Source organism: Vigna unguiculata, chromosome 4 (assembly GCF_004118075.2).
Source record: "Vigna unguiculata cultivar IT97K-499-35 chromosome 4, ASM411807v1, whole genome shotgun sequence".
Lineage (NCBI taxonomy): Eukaryota > Viridiplantae > Streptophyta > Magnoliopsida > Fabales > Fabaceae > Vigna > Vigna unguiculata.
The window spans coordinates 24,309,207-24,334,040 of record NC_040282.1 but is presented as its reverse complement, the minus strand read 5'-3'; the positions used below and the strand labels follow the sequence as shown (position 1 = coordinate 24,334,040).

At 33.7% G+C, this 24,834-nt stretch overlaps 2 protein-coding genes across 3 annotated transcripts; one reads left to right on the top strand and one right to left on the bottom strand.

Moving 5' to 3' along the window:
• Positions 1 to 941: 941 nt before the first annotated feature.
• On the top strand, positions 942 to 3,586 carry LOC114180624. The gene is made up of 13 exons (XM_028066928.1): positions 942 to 1,082; positions 1,176 to 1,217; positions 1,300 to 1,364; positions 1,467 to 1,560; positions 1,666 to 1,765; positions 1,835 to 1,934; positions 2,010 to 2,136; positions 2,219 to 2,376; positions 2,449 to 2,569; positions 2,736 to 2,843; positions 2,929 to 2,997; positions 3,292 to 3,298; positions 3,381 to 3,586. Exons 1-13 carry the CDS (start codon positions 942 to 944, stop codon positions 3,584 to 3,586), a joined length of 1,338 nt encoding a protein of 445 aa, XP_027922729.1.
• Positions 3,587 to 6,142: 2,556 nt separating this feature from the next.
• Positions 6,143 to 13,159, bottom strand: LOC114180396. Of its 2 annotated transcripts, none has more exons than XM_028066707.1 (7): positions 12,752 to 13,159; positions 9,071 to 9,233; positions 8,398 to 8,598; positions 8,080 to 8,325; positions 7,602 to 7,683; positions 7,025 to 7,247; positions 6,143 to 6,562 (listed from the first exon to the last, which is right to left on the bottom strand). In XM_028066707.1, exons 1-7 carry the CDS (start codon positions 13,080 to 13,082, stop codon positions 6,228 to 6,230), a joined length of 1,581 nt encoding a protein of 526 aa, XP_027922508.1. In that variant the 5' UTR covers positions 13,083 to 13,159; the 3' UTR covers positions 6,143 to 6,227. The 2 variants fall into 2 exon arrangements, with proteins under 2 accessions (XP_027922508.1, XP_027922507.1); XM_028066706.1 differs by having other exon boundaries at positions 7,527 to 7,683; positions 12,752 to 13,156.
• Positions 13,160 to 24,834: the final 11,675 nt, after the last annotated feature.

The following is a 24,834-nucleotide window of genomic DNA, read 5'->3' as shown; positions in this document are numbered from 1 at the left end:
TTGACTAGGTTTTTGTACCAAATGTTTTTTTCTAGTAAGGTTTTAACGAGGCACGTTCTTTGATCAATAGACATCCAAGGGGAGTATTATGAAATTTACGGATTGTCGAGTTGCTGACAATTACTCAGCTTGATTACTATTGATGATATCTACTATATATCTAAGAAAATGTTAGGATAATGAAGTTATTGAAGTAGACATTCTCCTTCATTGACACGTGTGCTAGAGTAATGGTATTTTGGTCATTTTCCTGTTGTAGTGTTTTCGCGGTGTAGTGTGTTAAATGGTTTAATAGACATTTGCTGTCAGATTTCAAAATCCTTCTTCTCCAAGCCAAGTTAGTTGCGTCCTTCTTCTCCAGGTAACTTTATTCTCCGTTCCTCCTTCTTCTCTATTTCTCCTTCTTCATTCCTTTCTTATTCTCCGTAAGTTCATTTTCTTAACTTCTTAACTACTTTTTCTCTGTTGAACGTTGTTGTTGATCCTTTTTTTTTTTTATTAAAAGTTAAATATTTTCTATTTACTGTTTATTGTTCTTCATGCATCTTTCTTCTTTATCCATGGTTTTTCTTCTTCGTCATCGTGCTGTAGTATCTTTTAAAAGACGTTTATAGAAGTTTCCTTTTGTTTCAGATATTATTTGTTCAGCGTTTTTAGAAGACGTTCTGATTTTTTTGTTCAAAAGAAGTTTTTATGTTTTTTGTAGGATTTTTATTTGTTCATTATTGTGTTCCTTTTGTTTAAAACTTATTCAAAGTCTTCTTCAGTTGTATGCACATTATTTTTTGATGAAAGTTTTTTTTTTTGCGCTTTATTTTGTTGTTATTTTGTTGAAGATGATTTGTACCTTGATTTTGTGTTTCGTTTATTTTTCATTTATTTATTTGAAGTCGTTGTGTCGTTGGTTGAAACTTAACACCTAATTTATTGTCATGTATTAGATGGCAAAAAAAATTGATATGATCAAGGATATTGATGGAAGAAGAAAAATGTTGAAACTTGCTGTCAGAATCATAGATTTGTGGTATGTTGAGTCATGGGATTCCAAACAAAGTATGGAAATGGTTATGATGGATCAAAAGGTAATGTAAAGTACCATATTTTAGCATGTTCTATATTTTATTTTATAAGATGACAACTATACTTAACCATATATGTGTTAATTTGTTATTCAGGGTGATGTTATTGTTGCAATGATTAAGAAGGAAGATATGAGTGTTGAAGAACAAAGCTCAATATAGAGTTTGTAAGCATCCATTTAAGATGTTGTTTATAGGAGCAACGTCTATATGACCACAGCCCACTGCAAGCATACCTAGAAAGCTTTGGAAGTTCAAAACTATAAAGGATATCATTGATGGAAAGTATTGTGTTGATTTGTTGGTTGGTAAGTTTATTGTTGTATCCTAATGTATGTGTCCTATATTTAGTTTTTTTGTTGATTTTTTTCATTTTTTGCATGTTAGATGTCATTGGTGTGGTGGAAATGTAGAGGAGAAAGCCCATTCGAAAAATGTTGTGTTTGACCTTAAAGATTTGAGGTTGTTTTCGTTATGTATGGTCTTTTATATTTACAGTAGTGTTTTAATTATTTGATAACTATTTTGTAATGTGGTGTTGTTATGTCATTAATGCAATGGTGCTATAATCTGTTGCACATTGTAGAATTCATATTGTGAGAAATTATTGAGTTATTGGAGGACACGTAGTCAAACATCTAATCTTGTTATTATTCTTACTCAGGCCAAGATAAAGGCTGCATCAGGTATGAATAATGTCATTACTATATTTAGATTATCATTATTATTTCATCTAATTTAATTAATTTGTATAGGTCCCTGGCCAATGTCACTGTCTAATTCTTGGAATGGTTCGAAACTGATAATGGGCGATGACATACCTGAGCTGATTGATTTTAAGAAGCAATTTGCAGAGTATGTTTATATGTTAGCCATCTATTATTCATTAAAAGTTGTTTTCATAAACACTAACTATTGTGTACTATATAGAACCTCTCGTAGTGAAACTTTTAAGGAGGGAAGTCAATATAGTGGCTCTTCGCAGATTAGTCATGTTGATAGGTTTATGTATAAAACTGTTGTTAAAAGTGTTTCAGAGATTATCACTGTACTAGAGGTAGTTCTCATGTTTGTAAATTTCTTTTAAGTCCATTTTCTAATTGTTCATCATATTATTGACCTTTTTTGTGTTGATATAGGAGATTTCCTGTGTAACTGTTGCACGTACATTTAAATTTAACTTAGGAAATGATGGATGGAATTATTTGGTGTGTAACGTATGTATGAAAAGAACTCATGAAGTTGGTTCTTTTAAGTGTCTTAGTTGTGATGCTTTTAACGATTCTCCAAGAATTCGGTTAGTAAATGTTAAATTTATATTATATGCCTTATGTCAAAGTGTTAATTCTAATATAAATATCTTTTGTAGATACAAGCTCGAAATTCAAGTCACTGATGGGAAAAAGGTGGCCAATTTCATGCTTTGGGACCAAGATTGCAAGAATTTAATTAGTGTATATGCTGCTGATTTGAGAAAGAAAATGATCAAGGTAGAAGAAATGATGAAGTTTTAGAACTTAACTTATTTTACATAAAAACATTTTTGTAAACAACTTAGTAATAATTTATTTCGTTGTACTTGGTTTATATTAGCATGGTGAAGACGATCCTAAGTGTTTCCCATAGGATCTAGATGTTATTTTAGGATGTACTTAGGCTTTTAAGGTTAAGCTACAAGAAAAGAACCGACCTGCCTCAATTATGAGAGTTTCTACTGATGTGGAAATTATTGATCACGTTAAAGCACTACTTGGACAAGAGAAGGTAGTAATGCAATTTTTTGTAGTCATAACCTGAAATATGAATCATAATTTTATTATTAATTGATTTTGTTTATAACACTTTGCAGGCAAGCCAAGTTGGTGAATGTATGGTTAGTTGTCCATCTGACATGTTTCCTGATATTTGCAATTCCTCAGTAAGTATAGTTCAATTTAATTTTGTTTCTTAATGAGAACAGTCATAGTTTGTGTTTTTAAATTTTAATTGCAAATCAATTATGCAAGCAATGGTTATTGGTAAATGTAGCAATGCCAGTGTTTCTTATGTACCAACTTCTAGCGGGACTTCTTTAGTAAGTATTTCAAATATGGCCATACTGGTTGTGAGATAAATTGTTATACAATGTTTGAAATTAATTATATGTATTGGTAATTGAACTTGCTTAATGTATTGGTAATGTTGCATGTGACTTAAAAGCTAATACTGATAGTTCATTGGTAAGTATAATTTTAGTTCAGTTAGCATAGTAATATAACTGATGCCTTGAATCTGTAACATGATTGATGTTCATCATTGCAGATGTGCCTTTCTTCACCGCTGATGATGAACCTGATATAGTTTTCTGTATGACGCCTACTAAAGATGTTTGTGCTACCATTGATGATGTTCAAGACATTCCATCAAGTATCATGGAGTTCGATTTTCTAGAAGACATTCTTTTAGCTCAGTTATCAGCTACAAAGACTACAAAGCCAATCAAGAGTATCAAAAAGGAGAAATTATAAATGTATTAATGTGGCCAGGAAAAATCTGTTTAAATGTTTTTGATAACCTTTTTATCTTTTTGAACCATATTGTAATTTCTATAGTAACTCATTCCTGGTCCTGTTTTGAGAAATTCTAATTATGAATGTTCTTAATCACCTAATAGTTTTGGGTGTGCAAAATTGTAGAAGAAAATTTCGAAGAATGCTAATATAACGTGATTGTTATTATTATATTTTATATCTTTTCATTTTTTACAAGTAACAATATTGTTAAATTATGAAATTAGTGCTATCTGTTTTGAAGTAATATTTAGTAATGACTTTAGATAAAAAATAAATATAATGACTACTATGAAATTAGTCATTAATTGACATTACTATGATGCATAATAATGATACTATCACAATATTTGTTAGTTTGGAAATGGTTGAAAAGCCAAGAAGGGGGGGTTGAATTGACTTATTAAATATTTAAGCTATCTTTGCAAGTTAAAAACCACCTTTAATTGAATCAAATAGATCACCAAGTTAGGATGCAAACAGTACTGAATTGTACACTTTCAATCGATCAAAAACAAAGTTAATCGATTGATTTTACTAAACAGATTATGTTCTGGTATAATCAACCGATTGAAACATGAAAACAGTCAACTGAAATACTGGGAAAAATGCAGAAATGTGAATTTGAATTTTAAACCAGAAACAATGCTCAAGAATGATCAAGACCAGTTCCAAATGATTATACAAACATGCTCAATGCTACAAATGCCATAGAAACATGCAAGAACATGAAAAAGATTATTAAAGCACAAGTTCTTGAAACTTTAAAATGAAAATACAAGAGAGAAAGATTAGAGAAGAGAGGACACCACAAGATTTTTATACTGGTTCACTCAAACTTGAGCTACATCCAGTTTGTCAAGGCAACCTTAGCTTGACTTTGCACTATTTCAAAAGTTTTACAAAGTATTCACCCTTACACTTCCAAAATATGCAAAAACACCACAAAAGACTCTTAAATCACACAAGAATCACACCAGCATAGCAAAAACCCTCTTGCAGACCTGGAAAACCATCAAGCACACACATAAAGCTTGAGAAAGATCAAACCTTAGTGGTAGCACAGCCTAGCCTACCACAAACCACTTTCTCCAAGCTTCAAACCAAGCCAAAAGCTCCAAGAATTGATCCAAGATCAATCTTCAACAGCTGCACAACGTATGATCACGAAGGAGAGAGTTTCCACAAGTTTCCAGAACAAAATCGTGCTCTAAAATGAACAACAGACCTCTCTTTCAAAAATCACAGCTTTTATAGTCAAACTGTTACGAAATTCAACAGGTTGATTTTCAAATCAATCGATTGATTTCACTTGACTTAAGTGAAATCAGTCGATTAAAAACTAAATCAATTGATTGAATTTGTTGCAGTTTAAGACTACTGCAACCAACCTTTTAACCTGTTGAAAATTCATTCAACAGACTAAAAGAGAAATTTTAACCTGTTGAAAAACCATTCAATAGATTAAAAACACAATAAAGACCAAACTACATCTAATTAATGTTATAAGGTCTACAACATGAATTACAAACTACAAATACACTTTCATAATAATGTAACTACATAGAGAGCACACGTTCCAGCCTTGATCACCATGGATATCATCAAATCTCCTTTCCTTCATCAATGTAGGCTTCATTTCAATGGTAATGGCTTCAAGATAGTTCAAAAGAGCTTCATTAAGTCTTCATCAAATCTTCAAGAAGTAAACCACCTTGGCTTCACATGTCAACAATATTGACAATGAATAAGTGCCCCAAAATAGATTTGTTGCTTACAACTATAATAATACATTGATATTTATAATTGATTATATTGTGTCAATAAAGAATACATCCATGAAATATAATAATACAACACTCGGTCGAAAATTGTAATACTTAGAACTTAAGACATTTTTTGGTTTCGATGAGATGTTTTAGGATTTCTTGAAAGGACATTCATATTGATTGAGAGAACATGCATTTAAAACTAATACTATTGTTGAACATTTAAATTTGTCAGTGAACATGCATTTATATTTTTTATATTATACAATCCAGAATATTATACAATTTAAAATGTATTTTTTATTTTTTATTTTATATTATACAATCAGAATATAAAATCTGTATATGATTGTACATTTGAGAATAAAAAATAAAAAATATATATTGAATTATACAATTTGAAATATTTTTCATTTTTCATTTTGAAATGCAAAATAAAAAAACATTTTAAAATGCATAATTCAAAATTTATTTTTTATTTTTTATTCTCAATTATATAATTTATTATATAAATTTTATTCTAGATTGTGTAATTTAAAATCCATTTTTTGTATTTCAAAATATATAATCCATAATACAATTTTGTTTTTCGAACTATGTATTCTGAAACTCAAAATTACTAGAGAATAAAATTGGGATTTTGAAGAGTAAGTGGTGCAGGAGGAAAATATGGAGGTGCAGGAAGGTGTCCCATCCAAAATAGTAAACAAGGGTCTCTGCCTTGAATGAGAAGTAAAGTCGCACATACGTTAAATATATAACTAAAACATTAATCTTGATCATTTTGTGGTTATCCAACTAAGAGTACATATAATTGTGACATCCAAACTCTACAATTTGAAGGTAATGGTTCGTACGACATGTTTCCTTTTCTTACATTGACTTTTAAGGGAATCGTTATCAACATTGCCAAGACCAGATAATCGGATGCCATAAGAAGCAAGACGGTTAATATCCCTTGGAATTGGAGACTGCCAAAGACCGTCCCACCAAGCAGAGGGCAGAACTGGTGTGAAGGCACATTGATTGGCCTGGTTGCGACAACTCAATGGACCACCATATCTGTTCCACACATGGCCCCAACCAACCTGATGCTTCAGGCCATCCCTTAACAAATTACTCTGGAAACTGCTAAAGAATAAAAACCTTGAACCAGACTTGTCCCCTGAAGAGTAAACAAATTTCAGGTTTCAGCTGCATGTTTCAACAAATTTTGTGCTCACATGTAGGGTCAATCCAAAGGTAAGGCTCATAAAAGATCAAGTTTTAGACTAACAAACAAAAATTATTTTTGTTTAGTTTTACGAAAAACAATTACACTTTGGCAAAAAGGCCTAACATAATAATCCTATTTAGGATCGATCACTACATTCCAAGTATTGTCCACACTTTGGGGAGTCCGCCACTCTTTTGTTCTTAGAAAACGGCTCGAAGGATCGAAAGTGGAAGGGTATTTAAACTTCCCTAGGTCTACACTACTAAATTATGTGAAACTATTGGCTGACACCTCTCTCGCTTAAGGTAACAAACATTTCTTTTAAAGTTGTTTTCCTAAGTCTCAAATATCATTGGATTGAACCTCATGCAACCTTGACTTACAAGAATAAGAGTGAATAGCAAGAAATACCTAGATTGTATGCAGCTGCCAGTGCAGCAATTAATTGAGCATACGTAGTGCCAACACGCCGGTGAGCTCCAGAAATGGCAGCAAATTTTGCACGAGAAGCAAGAAAAAAATCGACAAACGCAACCCACCTTGGCGCTGAACCCCAATCCTTCCTTCTAAAATCTGAAATGCGCATACCTTTAGACATACTTCCTCTGAATTGGTCATAATCAAAATGAAGAACCTGGGGGCAAGTAGATATGGACAAGAATTAGAGATTCACAAATTTTACAGCATTTATAAGTTTATTGGATCATGAACCACCGTATATTAAACAAATGGTTGAATAATGAAACAATAAAGCATTAAAGAAAGATTGGCAATATTGAGAATATCATGTAGACAGTACTTCATATAACGCAATAATGTCGTCGTTAAAAAGTAATAAATTAATAATATTTCTATCTGCACATTAAAGACAGTATTTGCATGCAGTTTAGCAATCAGGACCAGAATAGTTTACCTCTGCAAATTCACTTATGTTAGACATAGACATGATATTTTTAACAACAGCAGGTGTATCTGACACCAATACAACCTTTGGTCTTGATGACATTAGATGCTGACTTTGTATGGCTTTTTTCAGGCAACGCAACACTGCCTGCACAGCTCTTGCAGACCTGAAAAGGGGATGCCAAAAAATGAATTTCATTTAAACCCTTACCAAATATGAAGGTTGACCGTTGCTAAAGAAAATGCTTTTATGCTATTGGGGAGGCTAAATTATTTGACATCTTTGGAGTAAAATATTTATCTAATTAGGGATTAGAGAAATGGATGAAAGCCAAGTAAATAGATGGCAGAAGAATGGAAGTAAAACCGATAACGTGATACTGAATTGAATTGGCAATACTCTTTGGCCCCTCATAGCATTCTGTCAAGATATATAAATTTAACTTTCCAAAAGTAGTAAAAAGTAAAACTATCTTAAGGTTGATATCAGAAACTTATTCAATTAATTCATCAATCAAGCATGATTATTCCCACTCCATGAAATTAACGCATACTTCCAATACCTATTCATAAGCATCCGCATATGCAATGAGATGTCAGGATTCTCCCCACCACCAATAACCCAATTTACAGCTGCTTCAACATCTTCTGAAGGGGATATGAGAACCCTCATGAGCTCCCCAAAAACATTCGGTCGTAAACCAAGAACTTGTGGGTCACCAAACAAATTGAAAGCAGCAATCCTCATCTGAGAGTATATATTTTTTAAGAAAAACTGTGCCGCCACAGAATCAGTAGTGCCTTGAAACCTAAAACATAAAGTTTATGGTCATTTATGATGCTTGTGAGACTAATATATTAACAAACTTTTTTCACCTTACCATATGATGGGTTGCTTCCATTTCTTCCAGTTGCTACAGAGAACATTTGTTTCCAATGGTTTATTAAAATCATCAATTCTCATAACCAGTTCCCTCCCATATTTGCTTTCACAACCTTTCTGTCTCCACAAATGCTTAATTTCTTTCACCGTAAAAGTAAAGTTGGAATAAGAAATGTAGTCTCCAAAAGGATATTTTCCTCTGAAATGTAGCAACAAGGTATCAATCAGATAACGAAGGACAGAGCCTTGTTTTATTACAATATTTGTAACAGTGTGCTCTAGCAAGTTGGGATTCTGTCTGATAATCAAAATTATAGTCAGACCACTTTTAAATACTGTTTTAAATGCCAGTTCTTTTCTTTCTTTAAATAAAGCACATTATCTTTTCTCATTTCAAATTTTCTTCAATCTTTCATGTTGAAGCTGTGGAATATTTTTATCATGTTATCTTGTTCAGCCAACCAACCAACCAACTTATAATGATTACTCGAATTACTGGTTCACTGTCCTGACCAATTTTAACAACAATCATCATTAGTTGATTCAAATATGCTATTATTTGCAACAGAGCAGTTTCACAAATATATCAATGTCACAATGGCATTAGTTTTCAAATATCAGAGTTTCTTTGAAAAAGAAAATAAGAAAGGCTTGAGAAAGAACTAATATGCCTGGTCTGACCGATGATCAAGGAGCGGTTTAACATTACACTAAGTGCTGCAGCAGTTAAGACCTTGTACATTTCGTTCCCAAACCCTGCCTCAGCTGTCTTCCCAAGAACAAAGCCATGTCTACAGAACTGCTCTGGGGGAAAATCCCTGACTCTTGAAGCACCTGAAACAAAATGAAAAAACATCTTCTAATTGAACACGATAGCACCATCCTCCACAGAAGTGCATGGAGTGTATGTATGTTATATATTTCATCTAACTGATTACACTCAGAGAATCACAACTAGTAAAATTTTTCAGAAGACTAGAAGGTGCAGTAAGTATAGAGAAATAATCTTGACTGTAAAATAAATGTATATAAATGATAACTAGCATACTACAAAGAAGCACAAAACTTTGACTGTATTAACTGTTGCTGGAGATGTTATATCATCTAGAGATATGACAAACTTATAGTATACAAGTGTGATATGAAATAAGTTGGAACAATAATGTAATTCAGTAACAGTTCCCAGTTGTTGAACTGAATTAGTTAGATTTGGTTTAAGTTAGTTAGATATTCCCTTTTTCTTATGCAAATTGTTAGGTTCAGTTTTGGAGGTTAACTATAAACAGCATTAGTTTATTAGCATTCATTCATGTATCTTGATCATATTCTTGTAAACACTCTCTTACTCAATGATAGTGGCTGGTGGCTGGCGTCGAAGGACTGACAGTGGGCTTAAGAGATTGATTATTTGTGGAAGAAAATTACATCCAAGAATATCTAGATATTTAATACTAATAAGTAAACAGCTCATAGTCACAGCACAAGGCATATTTCCATCACAACTTTTAACTACCTATATTTAATACCTATTCTAAGAACAACATTCCAACCGTCTTTAAGAAAGTTTTGAATAGTCTTTCTTTATGACATTCTCATCTACAGTAAGAACTTGCAACATCTGAATCACCTTAAATTGGTCCTTGTAACTCTAAGGGATAACTGCTTGTTTGTTAGAAGATCCAAATGATATTTTGTTGTGAATAGAGTGGAATATTTGGATTATTTCGTCTTAAATGAAGGAGTGGTCACTGACCCTATTAAAGTTGAAATTATGGTTAAATGGCCTTTACGTCATCCTAGCTTTAGCGGGATATTACATAAAGGTTGTAAAGGGATATGGAGCTATAGCTAAATCTCTAAATGATATGTTGAAAAAGGACAATTTTATGGGGACCCAGGATGCCAAATTAGCATTTCAGAAGCTCAAAGACTTGTTGAGTAACACTCATGTCTTAGCACTTCTAGACTTCTCCAAAGTCTTTGTAGTGGAAGTTGATGCTTCAGGTGGTGGAATTGGAGCAGTACTTACTCATGCAAGATTTCCACCTTATTCCTTACATCAATAAGATCTTGAATCTACAACAATAGTCTCTATCCACATATGAGGAGTTGTTAATATTAGTTAGGCTGGTTTGTTAGGCTGTTTAGTTTAGTTCCGTTCTGTTTCTTTTAGTTTCTTTTTTCTGTTGTTTTCTGTAGCCTCTGTATCATAAGCTATTTAGGTCCTTGTTTTCTTTGTAAAAGCACTTTACCTTCTCACCTTTTCACAATACAGAAAAGCTGTTTCTTTTTACCCTCTTTTATCTGATAGTTAATTGTGGATTTTATAGTGCAAAGTTAGAGACAGTACCTTCTGAATCGATATTTTACACCAAATATATTTTGGATCAAAGACTGACTACAACTTTCCAGCAGAAGTAGTTAGTTAAGCTTATGGAGTTTGACTTCTCAATTGAGTATAGGAAGGGTCAAGAAAATGTAGTAGCAGATGCCTTGTCCAAAGTGGGCCCTGTTGAATGCAGTAGATTGATTACTCAGCAACTGCAATCTTAGTGGATAGCATTCATCAGTCCTAGCTTGCAGAATTTGATCAATGAAATGCAAAGCAATTTGGTTTCACATAAACATTACATGTGGCAGAATGGTGAGCTAAGAAGGAAAGGAAAACTGGTAGTTTATAAGTTGGATCTTCCTATGCCTCCAAACTTTACAATGTCTTCCACATTTTACAGCTCAAGAAGCACGTTGGAGAAGCAGTAATTTTTACCAATCTGCCATATCAAGCTGAAGATGCCTTTGCAGAAAAGGAGGCTGAAGAAATTCTGGATAGGATAACAGTATAAGAAAGGGAGTAGCAATAACTAAAGTTCTAGTTAAACGGAAGTACCAATTTCCGGACGAAGCCACTTGAACTGTGACTTGAAGAAGAAATATCCTACATTCAATCCTTAAGGACAAGGTTGTTGACCAGAAGGGGCATTGATATGAAATAAGATGGAAGAATGATGTAATTCAGCAACAGCTGCTAGCTGATTCAGTTTGAGTTAGTTAGATATTCCCATCTTCTTAGGGAAATTGTTTGATTCAGTTTTGGAATGGCAAGTAATTGGCCAAAGACATTCATTTATCTTTTCTCGTAGACACTCTTGATTAATCTTTCTGAACCTTTTCTCCTATAGGGTTTCCAATTTCCATATATGTTCTTCGAGTTGCGTCTAATTCCTAGAATTAAGAAAAATCACATTAGAATGCAAATCTTCCCTCATAGATGTAAGGTTGAGTTAGGCCTAAACTTACTTTCTAAAAACCATTAAACATTTATCTCAAAATAGTATTGTTGCTCAATCCCCAGACGCCAATGCTCCCATAACATCTCTTAAATAATTTCCTATATTTCGCAAGGAAAAAGCACCTATCAAACTTCATATACGTGTTACATTGCATGCATTCTAATTCACAGTTTTCTCTGTAGTACTATACATATCTTAAATCATAGATCCTATTTCAACAGAGAATATCCAAAACATGCTGTGGCTAACTTTCCTACAGAGAATTTGTACCATATAAGAGACACAGAAGATTCGAATCCATCTTTTTGAGCAAAATTTGACACCTAATATCAAAATCAAATATATATTATTTATTACTATTATTATGATGATTATTATTATTACTATTATTTAAGTTAATCCTATGCGCCAGATATACGTCCAGCGCTAATTTATACAAACTTTTTAGTGTAATAAATATTTTGTTATTCTAATGGAACAAAATCCTTTCTAAATTTTTTGACCTCCTGACGTATTGAATTGAAAGATGAAAATAATAATAATAATAATAATAATTTTACAACAGTGATAATATTACTAATAATATTATAAGTTGGTGCATTTTTCCTATTCTTATACTAACTTGTCAACTAAACGACACATAACAAACTTGGCTATGTCAGTGTAATATCACCTAAGCAAAGTTCATCTAAATTGATGGAAATCTAATTAGTTTGTAACTACCACAACCAAAATTAATGAGGTTAAATTAACACGGCTAGTTTAGTCGGTGCCCAACTAAAACTAAAAAAATTGATGGAAAATACATATTTAGCAAAATAATAATAAAAAAGAGCTTTAGCCTCAAAAGTGACATATTCAAAATTAAAGAGAACGTGTAAATAAGTAATATATATAGAGAGAAAGGGAGATATTAAAACGTTAGTTCTAGTTAAATTTAAAATCATATAACATTGTCAGAACTGTATTTTTTTTAATTTGAGAATAAGTTGCTATAGCATTAAAATAATAAAAATTTAGCTGAGCAGAAAGCGAAGGATGTGTGAAGAGTGCAGAAAGAACCATTGGCAACAAAATGATTCTCGATAATCTTTCTCACTCTCAGAGACTCCTTCCCAACTCCTCTTCCGAAATCCTCCCCCATTTCCTCCACCGTCTTGCACCCCTTCTCTGCCACGCGCTGAAACGCCACCACGCCTTCCACGCTCGTCCCTCCGTCGGAAGAAGAACCGTTGAACTCCGAAGCTCTCGCGAAAGGCACGAGAGTGCTAGGGGCATCTTCCAAGGGCCTGAACGCGAGCACCAACAGTCCTAACAAACCAGTCACCAGTGCACACAAAACGACGAATGGTTTCGGCGCCACGCGCCTCCTCTTTCCTCCGCCGTGTCTCATTTTCACTCCCTCACTCTCTGACCTCACACTCAGTTTTCTGTTTCTGCTGAATGGGAACAGAGCAGACGTGGCTTTTGTTTGCTGATTTAATCATTGTTTTCGGGTATGGATTGGGTCGGGTCTGAAGTCGAACCTTTTCGTGTTTCCAACGGATATATTTATGAGGAGTGAAGGACAGCTGGCTTAGTATTGCGAAACTAAAGTATCTTTTCACGTAATAACTAATAACTTACATTTTTTTATTTAATTTATTTTTTCTCTTTTTAAAGAAGGCAGTGAGTTACTTGAACAAGTGACATTAAACTTTTAAAGATTTAATTATCATTTTTGTTTCCTAATTGGTTCATTTTAGTCTTCTTATTACTTTTTTGTTTAATTTGGTCTTCTAATGTTTGAAGAAGGTTCAATTTGATCTCTGCCATTAAGTCTATGTTAACACCGTCTTCGTATATACCACGTGTTATTTTGTGAAATTTTCAAATTTTTTTAATTTTTTTTTTAATTTTTTAATTTTTTAAAAAGAATAATTAAACGGTCACGTGTCATTTTATGGTTATGACACATGTCAATTTGAGATTTTTTAATTTTTTAAAAAATATAGTGCCACGTGGCAGGTCATGATTGTGCCACGTGTCAAGCTAACATTGGTGGTTTTCAATTTAGTTCATTTATTTACAATTTTGATTCAATTTAGTCCCCCAATTTTTTAGAATGATTCAATTTTGTCCTCTCTAATTTAATATCAAATTAGTAATTAAGCTTAATTACAACTTATATATACATGTTAAAATAATTTTTATTATATTTATAGATTAAATTACTCCATCTTGTCGCAATGGAATCGCGACAGGACAACGAGCCAAAAAAGAAAATGGGTTTGAAAAAGAGATTTGGAGTCGCCACCATAGTTATTCTGGAAAACTATGGAAATCCATAAAGATAAGACAAGTCTGCGAAAAAACAAATTTAGGATCCGGGAGTCGGTTACGGGTAGGGAAGGTGTTAACACCCTACAAGCGCCCGCCCGAGGGCGGTACCTTTAATTAAAAATGCAAAGGAGATGTGATTTTCAAAATGTTAATTTTCCCCAAAAATAATAAGACAAAAAAATGCTAAAAAGAAACAAATATATTTTTTTAATTTTTTGGGCCCGACAAGGATTGACCTTGGTCTTACGTATTCTCATTAAAAATGAGAAATCAGGATTACGTAGTTCTTTAGGAGAAACGATTTGGAAAACATTTGAGAAAAATATTTGATTTTTTTGGAGGTGAACCTGACAAGGACTGGCTTTGCTTCTACGTATCTTGCGGTGGAGAATTAAGGATCACGTAGTTCTTAAAAAGATATGTTTGTTTGAAAATGTTGATATTTTTATATTTTGAAATTTATGTTTTTTTTGGTATTTTTGAATTACTTGAAAGTATGTGTCACACGACGCGAGCGGTTGGACAGACACGAAAAAAGAAAGAAAAACTATTTTTGGTATTTTTGAAAATGAGTGTCGCGCGGTGCGGACGACCAGACTGACACAAAAAGAAAAAGAAATTATTTTTAGTATTTTTAAATTATTTGAAAGAAAGTGTCACACGACGCAAGCTGTCGAACAAACACTAAAGTGAAATAAAATTATTTTTTGTATTTTTGAATTTTCTCGTTTTTGTGAATTTTTATGATTTTCAAACCTTTTCTTGATTTTTTATTGAAATATTAAAAACGTGGGAAAAAAAAAGGGGTAAAAGTTGAAGACACAAATATGGGATAAGTAATGTATGAGGTGCATGAAGCAAATTGGGTGTGTACAGTAAAAATGTGTGTGCAACAAGTAAAATATAAAACATGCCCAAAATTGACAATAGAAGGGAGTGTGATGCTAGCAAATAACTGGGGTGCAGCAGGTAGTCACGGAATATGGGCTGCACACAGGAAACCGGTCCAAAACCAAAAAGGGGTGTAATGCTAGCAAATAACAGGGGTGCGAAGAGAAAAAAAACAGCACAAAACAGAGGGTGCAAAGATTGAAAGTGGGGTGCGCGGAGCAAAAGTGTCTCACCCATCTCCTAAAACCTAAATCCCCTCCACGCCTCTTCCTTCTCCCAACCATCATCTTCCACACAGCACAACCCCCAGCCCTGGGTCACGCGCATATGCCACAGTAAACGCCGGCGACGATGGTGGCCACCGTCGACGGAGCTGCCGGCGCTCGTCTTGCACAACGACTTCGCAAAGTCTTCTTCTGCGAGTGCTCTCTCAATCTTCCAATGTCTTCTCTCGCGAGACACGAGCCACTCTTTCCAGCCCCAATGTCTCGACCTCGCAACCTTCCCGGTCCGTCAGAGCCACCGGCGACGGCGCCAATCGCTACCAGAAGCGTCGCCGGCCTCCACTGCATCCTAAACGTCTCTCATTCTTCTTCTCGCATGAGACACGCTAAGTCTGGAATCCAAGCCGCAAGCCCCGCTGTCGCGCCCCCAACCGTGATTGAAGCCGCTGTTGCTCAGCCAGTTCGAAGTCCGACTCGCCGGCGGCATCGCCGCCGACGATTTTCTTTCTTCTCTGTTCCTCGTGTTCGCCCCTGACGTGAACCTCTGCTCGAACTCCTACTGGACCTGGCTCACTCAAATACCAAATCATGTGGCTGCCGCGACCAAGACAGTCACCCCGCTGCAACCAGCCAAAAACGCCGCCGGCGACCACCACGAACCTCGACGACGAGGGCCAAAGGATATGCGACCTTCGCTCTCCCTCTTTTCAGGTGCGACCTGAATTGCTTCCGCGCGAACCCAGGGTCACTGCCATTGGTGCGCGTTCTCCGTTTTAAAGCTCCGACTCGCCGGCGGCGAGGCCGCCGGCGTTGGTTTCTATTCCTTTGTTCATCTAGGTGCTAAGATTGGATGTGGCTGATTGGAAAAATGAGACTTGATGCAGGTGGATGTGGCTGGTTGGATGTGGCTGAATGCGAATCTGTGATTAAAAATGAAAGCCGAGGTGGATTTTGGTTTGTTTGTGTGCGAGCTGTGTGTTGGTGGAAGTGAGTATGGTGAAAGGTTAACAGGGGATGAATTTTTGATGGGAATGGAGATAGAGTGTGTGTGATTTGCTTGTGTGTTCTATTTGCAGATTGGAATGGTGTCGTGATGTTGAGGCGGTAGTTCTAAGAATGAGTGCGGCGGGAAGGTGGCGATAATGGGAAGGATTGGCATGCGGCAGAATGAGCTTTTTCGGTGTGTTGAAGATGGTTGAGGAAAATAGAGTTTGCCTTTTTTTGTTTTATTGGTTGCGAGAAGAGAAGGATGAATTTGGGGTTAGATGACGGGTTGAGGGGCTTGTTTGTTGTCTGGTGATTGTTGTGTGCAGGATTTAAATAACACACTTATGGTGGACATGGTGACGAGAGATTGGAGGGAGGAAACAACGTTTTTCAAGCATAGTGAACAAAATCCAACAGATAAGCAATATACTAACACAACACCAGTTCATGCCATAAACAATATACCAACACATCATCAGTTCATGCCAATCTCAGTTATGTTTATGCTCAAGTGTGCAAGTGTACCTGCCTATGACAGTTCCTTTCTTCTCAATGATGTTACTTTTTGCTGTCACCGATCCCTGTTGCAATCTCTCCTCCTCTCCTCATCTGTTGTGTTTGTATTGCTCGTTGTTAGATGGTTCACTTCCTCTCTTGTTGCCTCCGTTCCCCTTTTTTCGGGCTTTGTTGCTCTCTCCCCCGGTGTTCTCCTTCCAGTGTGCTGAGAGCCCCAAATCTTCCCTTGCTCGAGCTGCTTGCCTCCTTGTTTTTCAAGTGTAATGAAACTCTCTTCCCGTCCCTCCCGAGAGTATCTCCCCCTTTTCATGTGCTAGGAAGTTCTTCCTTTCAAACGGCTCTCTCCTTTTTTTTCCGTTGCTCTCTTTCTTTAATGAAAAGTCACTTCCTGCTGCCATCTGGCCATAGCCATAGCTGCATTGCTATGCCTGTCATGGCTGCTGCTGCAGTGATAAGCCAATACCCAAATTTTCCTCTCTCACGTTAAGACCCAAAGGTGAACTAAAGGTCATTAGTTGACCATCATGAAGGAAAGACCGAACAGTTCAACAATAAGTCAACTTTCATCATTTTTCATTTTTTTTTCTTTTTATATATATATTTTTTAAGAGAATAAAATAAAATAAAATAAGAAAAGCAAACAAAAAAGATTAAAATTAAAAATAAAATCAGAAATAGAACCAAAATAATAAAAAAACAAAGATAAAAAACAATAAATAAAAAAGATAAAAAGATAAAATTAAATTAAAGTTAAAATAAGATGAGAGTGAAAGTAGAATATACCAATGTTCACTTTTCTCTATCTTTTCCCCTCTTCTTAATTATTTTCAAAGTTAAAAAAATAACTTCTTACCCGAACGAAATTGGGTGTTGACACATCTAACTATTGAAATTATTTTTTGTTTATATGTGTAAAAAATTTCAAGTGTAAAAAATTACAAAGTAAAAAATGTAAGAAATGAAAAAGTAGAAGTATTTAGGGAGTGATTTGACGTATAAATGATAAGAGGACAAAATTGAATCATTTTAAAAGATTGGGGGACTAAATTGAATCAAAATTTCAAATAGAAGGATTAAATTGAAAACAACCAATGTTAGCTTGACATATGGCACAATCATGACCTGCCACATGACAGTATTTTTTTTTTAAATAAAAAAATATCAAATTGACACGTGTCACAACCATAAAGTGACACGTGGCAGTTTATTTTTTTAATTAAAAAAATTAAAAAAAAAATTAAAAATTTCACAAAATAACACATGGCATGTACGGAGACGGTGTTAACATAGACTTAACGGCAGGAACCAAATTGAACCCTTTTAAAGAATTAGAAGACCAAATTGAACCAAAAAATAATAAGGGGACCAAAATGAACCAACCAAACAAATTAGGGGACCAAAAGGATAATTAAGCCAACTTTTAAAAGTGAGGAAAATTAACTAAAAAGCATTCCTGAGTGAAGTACCTTAATCATAAAACTCTTTAAAGAGAGACATCAAATTACTTGAACTAGGAACACAAAATCCTCTTGAGTAAGATACTTTAATCGAAAATCTCTTCAGAGAGGCACCGAATTACATGAATTAGTAACATTAAGCCCTCTAAAGTGAGGCACCTTAGGCTCTGTTCTTTTGAGATGAAGGATTAGAAAAAGAAAGAGAGGAAGAGATGAGAAGGATTAGAGGGTAAAGTTGTGTGGTTCTTTTTAAGGGATTAGAAGATTATTTTAGAGTAGATTAGAGAGTGAAATTCGTAAAAGTTTGTGATTGAATTGAGTGATGTGACATATTAAAAAAAATTAATAGATAAAAAAATGAGATTACCAGAATATCCTTAATGTTAAAAGTAATATAAAATGTTATATAAATCATTTACAATAATTTATTTAATTTATATTAATTGTGTGAAATAATAAAATTTTTTATAAAAAAATGAATAATCAAATTTATTTGGTATGAAATTAAATTTACATTTATCAATTTAATGTTTACTTGAAAAATAATGTATTTATGTTATATATATTTTTTCTTTTTAAGTCTTTGAAATATAAATTTTTTTGTTTATTTGATATAAACATATTTTTTAATTTGATTATGTTTGTTAATAATATAGGTAACATTTTTTAATAATTCTTTTTTCTTTTTTACAAATTTTATAGAATTATATATTGTTAATATATTTTTAACTTTTAGATTTTTAGATGTTTATTAATAATAAAATTTTATTTATTTTTATTAATAAATTAAAACTAAAATTACATATATTTATTTGTTAAAAAATTAAAATTGATAAATATTAATAAATAAGTAATCTAAAAATTTTAAAGTAAATAATATTTTCACATGACACATAAAAAAACATATCAAAATCGAAAAACTAGAATAAATAAAAATCATTTTTTTACTATTTCATTAAATGATTATCAAATAATTGAAAACAATTTTATTGGAAAATTTATTAACAAAATAATTTAAGATTAAAAGTTAATTTTATGAACAAATTACAAAATTAAACATACAAATAGTTTTTTATATATTAAACACAATTAAAATAAATTGTAAAATTAATTTAAACATACAAATTAATTTAAACATGTTTAAAAAAATGACGAGGATAAAAGAGGTAAAAAATAAATATAACGAGAATAAAATGGTAATTTTGTATCCATCACCTTCTAATCTCTTCAAAAGTAGAGGGATGAAATTGTTTTAGTCATCCCTCTATTCCATCCCTACCATCCCCTTGCATCACCCCAAAAAGAACAAGGTGATCACTCTCCATGCCTTCCTCTCCAATCCTCTTAAATAGTAGATCCCCTCAAAAGAACAGGGCCTTAATCAAAAAGCCCTCTAGAGTGAGGCACCGAGTTACTTGAACTAGTAACATTAAGCTTTCCAAAGTGAAGCACTTTAATCGAAAAGCCCTCTAGAGAGAGACACCTTAAACATAAAGCCCTCCAAAGCGAGGCACCAAGGTACTTAAACTAGTAACGATAATAATTAAGCCTTCCAGAATGAAACAATGAGTTACTTAGACAGTAATAAATGCCCACAAATGTGATAAACAAGTTACCTAGACGGCAACATAAGTCCACAAAAGTGGCACCTCAATTACCTAGACGGTAACAAAATAAAGCCCAACTCGGCAGCACGTCCTAAAGGCTTCCATGATTGGCAGCACATCCTAAAGACTCCTATGATCGACCCTCAAACCTGCCATGATCGGCCACACATCCTGAAGTGTGCCATGATCGACAACACGTTCTAATGTTTGTCCAGATCGACAACACATGACAAATTCTGCTAAACTCCATAGTCCACTTAAAATTTGTCTAGTCTAGCAACATGAAATTCATTTGACAAGATGTCATCACACACAATGCAAGGCAACAACCTAGATCGGGTAATCCACCGGCATGGTCAAGAACGACCTCACATAACTCGGTCATTCATTGCTTAGCTAAAGCAAGCATGACGTTGATCAAACTCCCGAGACTAAGGGCTTATGTATCTACCCGACTCAATAGGTGTGCAGCTGAATAAGGCCCAATCAACCTCATGATCACAAAATATTCTCATACTCACCTATTGGAGAAGATATTCATATATTAACAATAGTCATGATAATCTCGATAGTTTGATCACATCCTAATACTAAATATTAATATATTACATCATAATATTCCCTTATACTAAATATTAACAAAATATTTAGTATATTGGGTAATATATTACCTAATTATACTTATTTCAGGTAATATATTGCATTATTATTATATTTATTTGAGGTAAGTTGTTACAGTGCAAATATATTATCCTTTTATCATATGGGTTCAAGGTTCATAGAGACCTCATGGAAAACTCACTCTAAAAATGACCACTCAAACTTATTCTCTCTTAAAAGATCCTTATTCTTTTACTGACTTAAATGTCAAGAATTTTGAATCTTTTACAGGTGGATCTTTCCTCTATTCCAACTCTAACACCGTGTTCGTTTGATGTTGAGTGGTAAAGCAAAGACAGATTATGTAATATTTTATGTGTTCGTTTGGCAAGTTTTAAGAGGAAGGCAGTGTGGTGATTAGTGAGATGTAGTAGGATTAAAATCTTGTCTAATATGCAGTGATTTGAGTGGATTCACTTAGTTAATGTTAATTTTACCCTCTTTTTTTCACGTTCATGTTGGTAAGGTAGCATGGTATGTAATGGAAGATTTGTGGGGGCTTGTTTATGAGAGATTTGATCCCCATTGTAGTGGAACAAATCTGTGGGGGCTTAGTTGGGAGAAATCCAATCTCCATGTCATGGAACGAATATAGGTTAAAAAAAATTTCTTTGATAATTTTTTGTTTCAATTTTAGTGGTTAAAAAAAATTATGAAAATAGATTTACTCATACAAATATCAATTTATACTACTTATTAAATTAAGGACAAAATGGTAATCTCACTGATACTTCTATTAAAACATATTTTTTAATCTATCACATCAATCAAATCTCTCACAAACTTTCACAAAAATTACTTCTAAATTTACTTACAATCACCTCTAAATCCCTTAAAAAAAACAACACATAATTTACTCTTAAATCCACTTACTCTCTCAAATATACTTTTCCTCAAGTGAACACACCCTAAGGAGTATTCAACCAAGATCTATTATGTCATCCGAAATCTTGTTAACTGTACCAAATTCTGAAGTCCGGTAAGAATAATTATTGAAAAATATTTTGAATATAACTAAAATTTTTAATTGTGAGTAGATACAAAGTTAAATCAGTTAAATTTATCAATATAATGAAGTTTGATAAAAAATATCAGTTACATTAAATTAGATTTCATAAATACTAATGTAAAATTTAATTATACATAAACGGGGGACATTAGTAGTTCGGTAGTGTGCTTAAACATATTGATATAAATTTAAATAAATAAAATAATAAATAGAACGTTATCTAGGGAGTTCAACGGGGCGGGTAGGGTACGGGTAGTACCTCCCCCGTACCCTACCCACTGGATAAATATTTGTCCCGTACCCATATCCGTCGGGTATTCGTTATATGGGTACCTGTCCATTTTTTTTTCATATCAGCGGGTATCCACGAGTACCTATGGGTATTTACAAAAATATTTTAAAAAGCAAATATTTAATCATAATTAGTGTTTGGATCAACAAGTCCACTTTCTCCAATTGATTCCTGAAAAACAAACAAATAAAAAATCACTAACAATTTATATTGTAGTTTATTTTTTAATGAAATATTAAAGAAATTACTAACTTCATCAATGTCCACATCTTGCAACATTATATAAAGTTTAATGTTGTCCAATTTTAATGTAGAAGAGCTTGAAAACAATCACTTAATTAAAATATCTAAGTAAAAGTGTTAATTTCATTACCTTCCATGTTGGTCTATAACCAATCTTGGAGACACATCAATGCCTCCACAGTATCTGGAAGTAATCTACTCTAATCCAATGTAGGGTAAGAATCCAACCACCATTACTAAATGAAGACATAATGTTTTTTATTAATATATATATATATATATATATATGAGGGTATTTTTGTGAATTAAAGTTCAGCGGGTACGAGTATCCACAGGTACGGATACTATGATACCCGTACCCGCCCCGTTAACATGCGAGTATCAAAAATACCCTTACCCACGGGTAGCGGGTATCCATATTTAATATCCGTTTCCTACTCGTTGCGGGTTTTATCTGTGGATATTCACGGATACGAATTTTTTTGACATCCCTAATGTTATCTGTCATTTCAAATTTAATGGCATATTTATTCAATCTTTACTTTTAATTATTAATTTCTGAAAAAGAAAGGTACTCTTAAATTTAACTGCTTATGGATTAATACGCAGCAGCGCATTTAATATAGTTATATTTTATATAAATTTATATGTTTTAAAATATTTAAGAAAATATTATTCAATAATATTGTAACATCTTATTTAAATAATAATATAATTAAATAAAACATCACGCAATATAATAATAAGAGTAAAGTTGCGGAGTATAAATATCACTCCTTACAACAAATCTCAAGTATCTTAAAGAAGTCTAGGGCACACCACGATGTCATTGACTAAACAGGATAAAAGTTGAATAGTACTTAAAATAAATACTCCAAGAGCAAGGAGATACATGGGCTACAACCCTAAAAGAAAAATTACGAAGAAGTGGGGTCTGATCCAAGTTAAGCTATGCAGTGGAATCTCCATCACCCTGACGACAACGAGGAGTTCTCACATCTGCTCACATTAATAAATTGATGATCATCGCAAAAAAGAGAAAACTACATACAAAACATACAACAAGCAGAAAGGGTAAGCTAGAGTAGGAAAAACATTTTATCATATGATTGCATACATTTTCATAATCCAAGATACATACCACAACCAATCATGTGATGACTCGCAAACAATACACTAAGACTCAAGACACGACTTATCCAGATACATATAATTAGTCGGATTCACCGGATGCTTGCACTTGTGGTGGCCTTTACTGCTCTGCAGAGCCAATTGCCAATGGGTTTCACCCTACCACTCACAAGGTTAGCCTTAAAAGATCTAAGGTCTCCTGCTACTCTCACCACTTGAGTCAGTATGCTCTACGTGAGACTAACTGACTCTTTAGAGTGTTAGGATGCAATCCTTACCTTGGATCCTTACTAAATTATATAATGAGGCACCACCACGAACTTCGTGGAATTACGTCCTAAGTATGAGGCACCACCATGAGCTCCCACTAACAGGGGTCATGGAATTACGTCCTGACTAATGAGGCACCACCACGCAACCATTGTGGAATTACATCCTAACCACTGAGGCACCACCATGAGATCTCACCTAGAGATTCATGGAATTACGTCATGGCCAATGAAGACACTACTAATTAAATCAAATAGGATCTCCCCCATGGGATCTCCTATATTCTCACACAAGCATTTGAAGACTCATATTAAAATCATACAACATATTTCTCTCTTGAAAAATAACTAATTCTTATAATTTTTATCCAATCCAACTTAACAACACATTATGCAAACGATTTGGGATTTTAGAAATAAAACTGCAGCTTGTGTAAAACTCCAAAAATTTTTTTATATTCAAATTAAATATGATTGAATCAAGAACCAAATGAAACAAGAACCAACTTAATTGAATAACCATAAAGAAAGTTATGCACCAAACAAGCAACAAAGGTCAATGCTGTCAACAACCAAACTATAGTGATCTTGCGATAAAAACTGCTCTCACTACAGAGCTCCTATTCAAGATCCGACTTTTCAAAGTCAATAACTATGTGTTAAAGTTCCGCTGTTAAAATATTAGCTCGATCCAACGGTTAACGAAGTAGGAACCTTCATTCTACGAAAAGTGTGCAGCGTTGTCAACAACCAAACTATAATGACCTTGCGATAAAAGAATTATGTGCCAAGGTTCAGCTGTTAAAATTTAGGGTCGATCCAACGGTTAATAAAGTAGGAACCTTCATTGTACAAAATGTGTGCAGTGTAGAAAAAAAAGTAGTGCCACATCAATCAAACATACTCATTTCAGAACGAAAATAAGTACATTGTATTTCAAAGAAAAAGGAGTTATAGTTTCTCTTACTTGGAAAGATGATAGCTAATAACACAAGCACTCTATAGAGGAGCACCATAGCTCCAAGAACAGTTTAGTGAGCTGAAAAATACTAACACCAAAACAAAGCTAGGTTACTACGATGAACTCTAATTGGAACCACGAAAGACAATGGAAGAATAGAAAGCATGAGTTGAGAACCAACTTAAGTGAATTAGAAACAGGGTTCACTAGCTTGACGAGGAATGGGACCAAACTCTAGCAGAGCTTGCTGTTGTTGCTCTAAGAGGGAGGAGGGGAGCTGTTTTTGAAAAATGAGACACCAAAAGTGAGTTAGGGCTGCGAGAGGGGTTTTAGGGACCCTATGGGTCAGTCTTAGATCCAACAGATTAAGACAGACCCTTAAACATTTAGAGTAAAAATAAATGGGTCTTACAAATATTAAGGGTTGCATTAATATCTAAGTAATAATTATATTTAAATAATTACTTTTTGGTGAAATATGATTAAAACCACCAAATGAAATAAATATGATAAAGTTTATGTTTTGCTTAACCGTTTATCTTCAAGTTTTAGCAAAAAACAGTCATCACACCATTT

Excerpts from the sequence above, each read along its gene's own strand:
- LOC114180396 (XM_028066706.1), bottom strand. The coding sequence starts at position 13,082 with ATGAGACACGGCGGAGGAAAGAGGAGGCGCGTGGCGCCGAAACCATTC. Across the intron at positions 8,326-8,397 it reads TGGAAGCAACCCATCATATG|GTTTCAAGGCACTACTGATT; the intron begins GTAAGGTGAAAA and ends TTTATGTTTTAG. Across the intron at positions 6,563-7,024 it reads GGCAGCTGCATACAATCTAG|GGGACAAGTCTGGTTCAAGG; the intron begins GTATTTCTTGCT and ends TTTACTCTTCAG.
- LOC114180624 (XM_028066928.1), top strand. The coding sequence starts at position 942 with ATGGCAAAAAAAATTGATATGATCAAGGATATTGATGGAAGAAGAAAA. Across the intron at positions 2,137-2,218 it reads AGATTATCACTGTACTAGAG|GAGATTTCCTGTGTAACTGT; the intron begins GTAGTTCTCATG and ends GTGTTGATATAG. Across the intron at positions 2,377-2,448 it reads AACGATTCTCCAAGAATTCG|ATACAAGCTCGAAATTCAAG; the intron begins GTTAGTAAATGT and ends TATCTTTTGTAG.